Source organism: Portunus trituberculatus, chromosome 24 (assembly GCF_017591435.1).
Source record: "Portunus trituberculatus isolate SZX2019 chromosome 24, ASM1759143v1, whole genome shotgun sequence".
Classification (NCBI taxonomy): domain Eukaryota; kingdom Metazoa; phylum Arthropoda; class Malacostraca; order Decapoda; family Portunidae; genus Portunus; species Portunus trituberculatus.
The window spans coordinates 859644-868924 of NC_059278.1; the positions used below are offsets into that span (position 1 = coordinate 859644).

Consider the following 9281-nt stretch of genomic DNA (forward strand, 5'->3'; position numbering starts at 1 on the left):
TATATATATATATATATATATATATATATATATATATATATATATATATATATATATATATATATATATATATATATATATATATATATATATATATATATATATATATATATATATATATATATATATATATATATATATATATATATATATATATATATATATATATATATATATATATATATATATATATATATATATATATATATATATATATATATATATATATATATATATATATATATATATATATATATATATATATATATATATATATATATATATATATATATATATATATATATATATATATATATATATATATATATATATATATATATATATATATATATATATATATATATATATATATATATATATATATATGAGTTATCTGGAAGCAAGATATAGCGTTGTTAAGCATTTTCAAGTTTTCCTGTATTGCGGCACACACACGCACACACACACACACACACACACACACACACACACACACACACACACACACACACACACACACACACACACACACACACACACACACACACACACACACACACAAAGCTTTAAATTTCTCAGGATTTTTTTACACACACACACACACACACACACACACACACACACACACACACACACACACACACACACACACACACACACACACACACACACACACAAAGAAAGCTATAAATTTCTCAGGATTTTTTTGTTATTCGTTCCTGAAGAATCATTCAAACTAATAGATACGCAAGACTGCTTCTTCTTGTTCTTGTTCTTATTCTTGCTGTTCTTCTTCTTTTTCTTCCTCTTGTTGTTGTTGTTGTTGTTGTTGTTGTTGTTGTTGTTGTTGTTGTTCTCTTTCTTCTTCATCATCATATCATTATGCTTGCAGAAGGGCCAGGCTGTGAGGAAGAATGACCTGGAGCGATTGGTGACGTTCATGCGTGTGTTGGGATGTGATTGTGAACTGATTACTCCTTCGGACCTCAAGGACATCTATCCACTGGTGGAGACGAGCGATATCAACTGCGTGATATACAATCGAGAGGGAGGTCAGTAATGAGTTGAGAGTCTGGATGATTATGTAGTACTGTATATGCAGATTTTGAAATAAGATCTAAATTAATTCGTAAATCTCACAATTGTGAAGAAATAGACCACAGAAAGTGGTGTATTCACGGCTGGCTGAGGTGTGGATGCACATGGGGTGCGCCTAAAGGAGGGTTCACATGTGTCAGTATGCTTCTGGAATTACCAGCTGCTAGAATTTTCTGCTGGATATCGATGCCTAGCGGGTGGAGAAACCAGCCGCAAAACAAGATCGACATGTTGGTCTTTTCCAGCCGCTAGCGGCTTTGTTTACATTGCGACGACACGGAAGGTTTGATTATGTGGGTGTCCACAGGCAGAGAGGAAGATGTTGGAGTTCGTGAGGGACAAATAGCATGTCTGGGACCCGAAAAATGATTAGTACAGGAAAAAATTGCCAGCGTAGACCTTCATTCGATGAGATAGCTGCCACTCTCCGATGACTGTGTCCCTCTCTGCAGGGTGTTGCTGGAGGTGAGGACTGAATACCTGTGATTGGATTTCATCGTAATTGTGCATCAGCTTTTTTTAGATAAACACTTTTATTATAAGAAATGTAGGCCAACCAGCCGGTACTTCCCATGAACCATGAAAACGCGACTTTAGATTACGGTCAAGATGATTAAGCGTGTGCGTGTTTTTGCATCCGTTTACCATGTTTCCTAGCTCCATGATCTATCAAAGAAACTCATATTTATGAAGGGTAAACTAACATATTTATACAAGTGCGTAAGGATCTGTATATTTTGACTAATGTATGAGTTACTTATATCCAGGACAGATGGATCCAGCGGGAACCTGTGAGGGCCTGACAAGATGGGCGATGAAGCAAGGTGCACGTGTGGTAAAGCAGTGTCCTGTCACTGACATTAGGACGACAGAGACGCTGCTGGGGGGACGAAGAGTATCTGAAGTGCACACTAATCAGGGAGTTATCAAGACCAACGCTGTGATCAATGCAACAGGTAATGGCCTCTAAATTGTGTGTGTGTGTGTGTGTGTGTGTGTGTGTGTGTGTGTGTGTGTGTGTGTGTGTGTGTGTGTGTGTGTGTAATAATCAAGTTAAGCAAATGTTCAGAAATCCTATAATTCTCTCTCTCTCTCTCTCTCTCTCTCTCTCTCTCTCTCTCTCTCTCTCTGTGTTTTATAGCCATAGGGTTAAGTTAGGTTAGGTCAGGTTAATATTTCAATAGTCCAATTTTCAAATTTTTATCCCTAAAGTTTTTATATTCATAGAAGCAGTTTTTGCCAACATTATTCTTTTCTTTATTTCTTTTTCGTAATCTTTCTGCTCTGATACAATAATTTTCAGTTATTTAGATTTAACTAGTTTAATTTGCCTCTTACATCTTCGCACTTCCAGTTTTTATCTTCCCTTTGTTATTCTCGAAACTTTAGTCTTTCCGTTTACCTTCAGACTTTATTTATTTTTTTTTTCTCCTCATTCAGATGGCTGTATAAGTTTTCATATAATTCCGCCAAAGAACTGTGTCATCGGCATGTACATATACTTTTATTTATCATGTCCCTTCCTCCAGTTCTCACTCCCTCCAAATCTGTTATACTTTTCCCTACATTTCTGACCATATAAAGAGAAGTCTGATAAAGGTACACATCCCTGTCTCACTCTTCTCTTTATATTTATTCATTTTACTTTTTTTCCTACTTTCACAGCTTTTTCCTCATTTTAACACGCATTTTCTGTCAACCATATAACCATTCCTGTTTCTTTTTCTTTATACCTTTTTCTATCAAATGCTTTTTCATAACCAACAAAACATAATTATGTGTAATTCTTTGCATATCCACTACTGTCTCAATAACAGTTTTTGAGCAAATAGTGACACTGCTTTTACTTAACTTTTTTCCTAAGGGCAAACTGTTCTTTTGCAAAATTTTTTCATGCATTCTCTTCACTTTTTTTTTTTCCCAAGACTCCAAAAATTATCTTTCTGACTACATGCTAAGGGTTCCAATCCTTTTCCACGGTTTTGGTCCACGGCTTCTTATTCATCATATTCGAGATAGCTCTAAAAAATTTGTTTCTAAGGTGTTCTCTCATTCACCAGCCATGGGACGCACCTGGTAGGTGTTTTTTTTTCCTCTTTGGCTAAAAAAAATCATGAGCATTACCATACTAACCGAGGAATCCCAAGGCTCACGACAGCCGCCAGACATTCACACATCAGCTCTGAGTTGGGCACACGATATTACTAAGATTTCAACGTGCATAGGACGACCATATATCGTGTTGCTATCAATCATTTTTCACAGTCCCAATGCGACACTAGCACGATAACCACACAACCCACACAATAAAGCTGAGATGTTTCTCAAAGGTGTACATCGATAACACTACGATATTCAGCGACACGAACTTTTTTTTTTCTTTCTTTTATTCCGGAATTCACACCTGTATATATTGTGGGCCCATACCTGGCCGTCACAGTTTCACAGCAGCATCCACCGACGTCACAGGATCGCATCCCATGCAGCATGGCCCTTCCCATGATCATCCCTGTAGGACATGTTGGGCCACATGGCCCTTCCCAGCAGAACGCCAATGAGTGGTACACGAGTGAACTTAAAATGAATAGTTTGCTGATTAACAACCTCAAGATTAAGCTTTATTTAACACACCTGCTCGACATTGACCAACAGTAAAAGAAGAAGCGAGGGAGCGAGGCCTGTAAGTGGTTTTTGTTAGGTCACAGAGGGAACAGTATGGCCATTATACCATCTTCTGCCACACCTTCAAGAACATGACCTTGATGCGGATATTACCTGCAAGTCGACCACGCCATGTTCAACGAAATATTGCAGTGAATTACACCTCCAATAAGTAGACAGAACACAAATTGGAGAAAGGTACTAGAACCAGGGCTACGTTTGGCCATTACACTATGCTTCATGGCCACAAGAGAGGCCTACAAAACCTTCATTGATTTATTATCGTGCTTATCATGTTATTATTGTCCAAGATTGGATATGCAATTGTGATTTACCCTGGTATATCGTGTTATTGTTGTGGAAGGTTCGTTATGTTATCGTTCTATCATCGTTAGGCTTTCGTTCAGTTATCGTGTTATCATCTAGATTCTAGACGATCGGACAGTTTATCGTGCAAATATTGCTAGTCATGCTCAATCGTGCCACGTTCGCCTCTCATCGTACTGTGTAGGAGCTTACCTTCTTTATCCATCCCTACAGGAAGCTGGGCTAACTACATCACATCCATGATCGGGGTCACCCTTCCACTGCAGTCGTTCCGGCATAGCTACGTGGTGACGGAGGGCATAGAGGGCCTTCTGGGAATGCCCGTTCTTAGAGATTACGTGTCCTCAGTGTACGTAAAGGCGCAAGGAGACTCCGCGGTGATCGGGTACTTCGAGCCAAACCCAGAACCCATTGATCAGGCAAGGAAGGGGCGTGTGTCCTATTGTCTGTGTTAAAATTCGCCACATTGTTATAGTTTTATATATATATATATATATATATATATATATATATATATATATATATATATATATATATATATATATATATATATATATATATATATATATATATATATATATATATATATATATATATATATATATATATATATATATATATATATATATATATATATATATATATATATATATATATATATATATATATATATATATATATATATATATATATATATATATATATATATATATATATATATATATATATATATATATATATATATATATATATATATATATATATATACTATCCGCTGTACCACTGCCACTGCTACTACCACTACTACTACCACTACCACCACTACCACTACTACTACTACTGCCACTGCCACTGCCACTGCTACCACAACGGCTGCGGCTGCGGCTGCGGCTGCAGCTGCAGCCGCATATATATATATATATATATATATATATATATATATATATATATATATATATATATATATATATATATATATATATATATATATATATATATATATATATATATATATATATATATATATATATATATATATATATATATATATATATATATATATATATATATATATATATATATATATATATATATATATATATATATATATATATATATATATATATATATATATATATATATATATATATATATATATATATATATATATATATATATATATATATACATATATATATATATATATATATACACTGTACCACTGCCACTGCTACCACCACCACCACTACCACCACCACCACCACCACCACCACCACCACTACACCACCACCACCACTACTACAACGGCTGCGGCTGCGGCTGCGGCTGCAGCTGCAGCTGCAGCTGCAGCTGCTGCAGTACTACTACTACTACTACTACTACTACTACTACTACTACTACTACTACTACTACTACTACTACTACTACTCTCTCTCTCTCTCTCTCTCTCTCTCTCTCTCTCTCTCTCTCTCTCTCTCTCTCTCTCTCTCTCTCTCTCTCTCTCTCTCTCTCTCTCTCTTCCTAGGTTAAAGAAACATTGCTCGTTTATGAATGGTCTTTGTATTTTCTAGGGTGGTAATCAACACTGAGTACTCTTTACAAGCCACTCCTTGGTAGAAAGAATGCACTGAAAACTTGTCCACTCGAGAGGAAAGGATAGTAGTGGCAGTAATCACACTACTTATGGTCCTTTCTCTTTCCAGGTCAGACGTGATTTTCCCTTTGGACTCTACGAAATGAACTGGGACATGTATGGACCACTACACGAGCAAATCATAAAGCGAGTCCCTGCTCTCGAAAATGTTGGCATAAAGTCAACGATCGTGGGGCCTGAGTCCTTCACCCCCGATGGTCACGCTATTGTGGGTGAGTAACGCACACAAACATACACACAAGTCTCTCTCTCTCTCTCTCTCTCTCTCTCTCTCTCTCTCTCTCTCTCTCTCTCTCTCTCTCTCTCTCTCTCTCTCTCTCTCTCTCACTTTTACCTATTTTCATATTCTATTCTTTTCCTGCTTATCTTGAAATTGATTATGTTGCTTCTTACTCTTTCAGGAGAGGATCCAAACGTGCAAGGGTTCTTTCACTGTTGTGGCTTTAATAGTCACGGAATGCAGTACTCAGGGGGGAGTGGAGACCAACTAGCTAAGTGGGTGGTGCGAGGTGAACCGGAGCTTGACCTCTTCGATATTGATGTTCGTCGCATCCACCCGCCACTGATCAAGAACAAAAGCTGGGTGCTGGATCGTTCCCAGGAATGTTTCTCCTCCACTTACAGCATCGTTTTTCCCCATGATGAGCCTCTCGCTGGCCGGGGACAAAGACTTTCTCCTCTACATCAGGTAAATTGGGAGAAGAACGGTGACTGTTGACAGAAGACCAAGTGGTGTAAGGTGACTCTGTTGTTCTGAAGGGTGATTTGAGGTAGGGAGTGACACTGGGGGATGGTTTGATGTAATTAATTAAGATTAGGAAAGCGAAATGAAGACTAGAAAAAAAAGATAAAAAAAGAATGAATACTGAAAATGTAATGAAAGCAGGAAAATAAATGGGAATGAGGGATGATGAAGGCATGTGTGAAAGCGAGGTGATAGCTGGCAGTGTTCAGTAAAAGAATGCTGTAAAGTGTAGAGGGTAACAAGGGAGAAACACTGATAGCCGTAACTTGTGCGAGAAGTGTTACGTTCATGAAAATGTACTCGTTGGTTATGGTTATTGCAGGAGCTGGAGGCGGCGGGGAGTGTGTTCCAGGAGCGGAATGGATGGGAGCGACCGGGTTGGTTCCATTCCAGTCCAGTGCCTGTTCTCCCGTACGACTACTTTGGTGCCTACGACCACACTCCTGCCCACGCTGACCACCCGTACTACAATCTGATCAGTCAAGATTACACGTTTGACTTTCCCGTCCATCATGACGTGGTGGGTGTTGCGTTGCGTGCACTGGGGTCGTAGCTGCATCAGTTAGAAGTATCGTTATCTATTTGATTGACAACACATGTTTTTACCTATCACAAAATATTAGTCCTTCTTCCCACCAGATCCAGCAGGAATGTGTAGCTTGCAGGGAACGGGCGGCTGTCTTTGACATGACCTCTTTCGGCAAGTATTATCTGACCGGACCTGACGCCCAAAAAGCAGCCGACTGGGTGTTTTCCGCAGACATGACACGTTCAGCGGGCTCCACGATTTACACCTGCATGTTGAATGAACGAGGCGGAGTGGAAGCAGACCTCACTGTGGTGAGTGAAAATACCAAACTGTTTGTTACGAGGGTCTATAAATCGACAAGGTGTATGTTGCTATGTGAAAATAACTTGTAAGATTTCATAATGTACTTGTCAACAGAGTGTATGTGAGGGCGGTGAAGGGACAGCGTGTGATCCAACCTTCAAGGGTCGTGGGTTTTACATTACAACCGGAGGAAGTACCGCTCGTTACTGCGCACAGCACATCTTGAAGGAGGCAAGGAGGCACGGATGGTTCGTGGATCTGGAAGACCGCACAGAGGATTTAGCTCTAATTTCCGTGCAAGGACCACACAGTCGTGACATCCTGCAGCAGTTAACACATGAGGACCTTGCAGACTCTTCCTTCCCTTTCTCCTCTCACAAGACTATTACTTTGGCCGGCCACTGTCTCCGCGCCATGAGACTCTCTTTTGTGGGAGAGCTCGGTGAGGATTTTATTATTATTATCTTTTAATTTATTAATTCCAGTATGTTGATGCTGAATGTAATAGGAAGTCTAAGTTTATGGAGTAGGAAGTGGTGCAAAGTATCCCCTTTAGCCCATAAATTCCCGTGAAAAGACCACATGGTATAAATAAATAAAAAAAAAAAAAAAAAAAGAACAATAACTCACCGTTTTGTTCTGCAGGATGGGAGCTACACGTGCCGCGCGATTCTGCCCTGGCTGTCTATCGCTCGGTGATGGAGGTCGGCAAGTCATGGGGCGTTACCAATGCTGGCTTCCGTGCCATTGACTCCCTGTCCTGCGAAAAGGGTTACCGTCACTGGCATGGCGACGTTCGTTCTGATGACACGCCCCTTGAGGCTGGTTTGGCTTTTACCTGTAAGCTGAATACAAGCACTAACTTCAAGGGCCGCACTGCTCTGGAGTGTCAACGAGAGGAGGGAATCTTTAAGAAGTTAGTAACACTGACGCTACAAGACGGATCACGGCCTCTGTGGAGCCTGGAGGCCATTGTGCGGGACGGTGAGGTGCTGGGCTACGTCCGTCGAGCCGAATATGCCTTCAGCTTGGGCCGCGCCATCGCCTATGGTTACGTGCGGCGGCCTGAGGGTGGCTGTATCACTAAGGAATTCTTAAGCAGCGGCACGTGGCAGCTTGAGGTTATGGGTAAACGACTCCCTGCGTCCCTTCATTTGAAGCCTCCATTTGATCCTCAAAACCTTCGGGTGAAGGGCATCTACTGCGGCCAATAAACGGGGTACGGTTTGCTGAAGTCAACTTATATTCCTCCTCCCTCTTATACGTATATCGTCTCTTCTTGGTATTTCTTGAATTACACGTTTTGTCAATTTTATTTCCTAGAATTAACTATTCACTAGAACATTATTATTCCAACTGAACGTGTTACTAGGTCCATCACAGTAAACGACATAACTACAGGCGAGACGTTTAAGGTACTGGGAAATTTTTAAGCATGACTCACGACCATGACTAAGTAGATCGGCGACCAGCTTGTCATCATGGTTCCTCCTTAGCACACCACCCTGATGTTTCTGTTGTCTGTCTACTATTTGTTTGCGCTTCACCTTGAAATTATGCTCTTATAAATGTAGTGTCGATGAGCTACACACATCAACATTCATAAGGTTTGTATCTCTCTCGAGAAATTTAAGATCATTCCTATGAAGTCTCACTTGTTTCCAGATCTATCTTGCTTGTGCCTACGAGGGAGTTGTTGAGAGACATGCAGGGAACATCTTTAGAGTGAAATTATTCACACATAGAATGGGTTGTACTTGATCAATTGGAAGAGTATTTATGCAGAGAAACAGACATATTCATTAAAGTTGTGCATATGTGGAATATGTGAGTTAGCCATGGGGAACTCGTTTTCTTTCGTAATATGTTTATCGAGGACTGTATGTGATATGTTTTTCTTTTTAATATATATATATATATATATATATATATATATATATATATATATATATATATATATATAT

At 39.1% G+C, this 9281-nt stretch overlaps 1 protein-coding gene across 2 annotated transcripts in view; it reads left to right on the plus strand.

The window, feature by feature from the left end:
- LOC123508387 (sarcosine dehydrogenase, mitochondrial-like) overlaps window positions 1-8553 on the plus strand; it is a 32043-nt gene extending 23490 nt beyond the window's left edge. For both annotated transcript variants that reach the window (XM_045262095.1, XM_045262094.1), the window contains exons 5-13: window positions 893-1052; window positions 1866-2054; window positions 4300-4505; window positions 5790-5952; window positions 6142-6428; window positions 6808-7005; window positions 7125-7325; window positions 7432-7759; window positions 7963-8553. In XM_045262095.1, coding sequence (XP_045118030.1) covers window positions 893-1052; window positions 1866-2054; window positions 4300-4505; window positions 5790-5952; window positions 6142-6428; window positions 6808-7005; window positions 7125-7325; window positions 7432-7759; window positions 7963-8531 — 2301 coding nt within the window. In that variant the 3' untranslated portion in view covers window positions 8532-8553. The remainder of the gene's footprint in view (window positions 1-892; window positions 1053-1865; window positions 2055-4299; window positions 4506-5789; window positions 5953-6141; window positions 6429-6807; window positions 7006-7124; window positions 7326-7431; window positions 7760-7962) is intronic.
- Window positions 8554-9281: the final 728 nt, after the last annotated feature.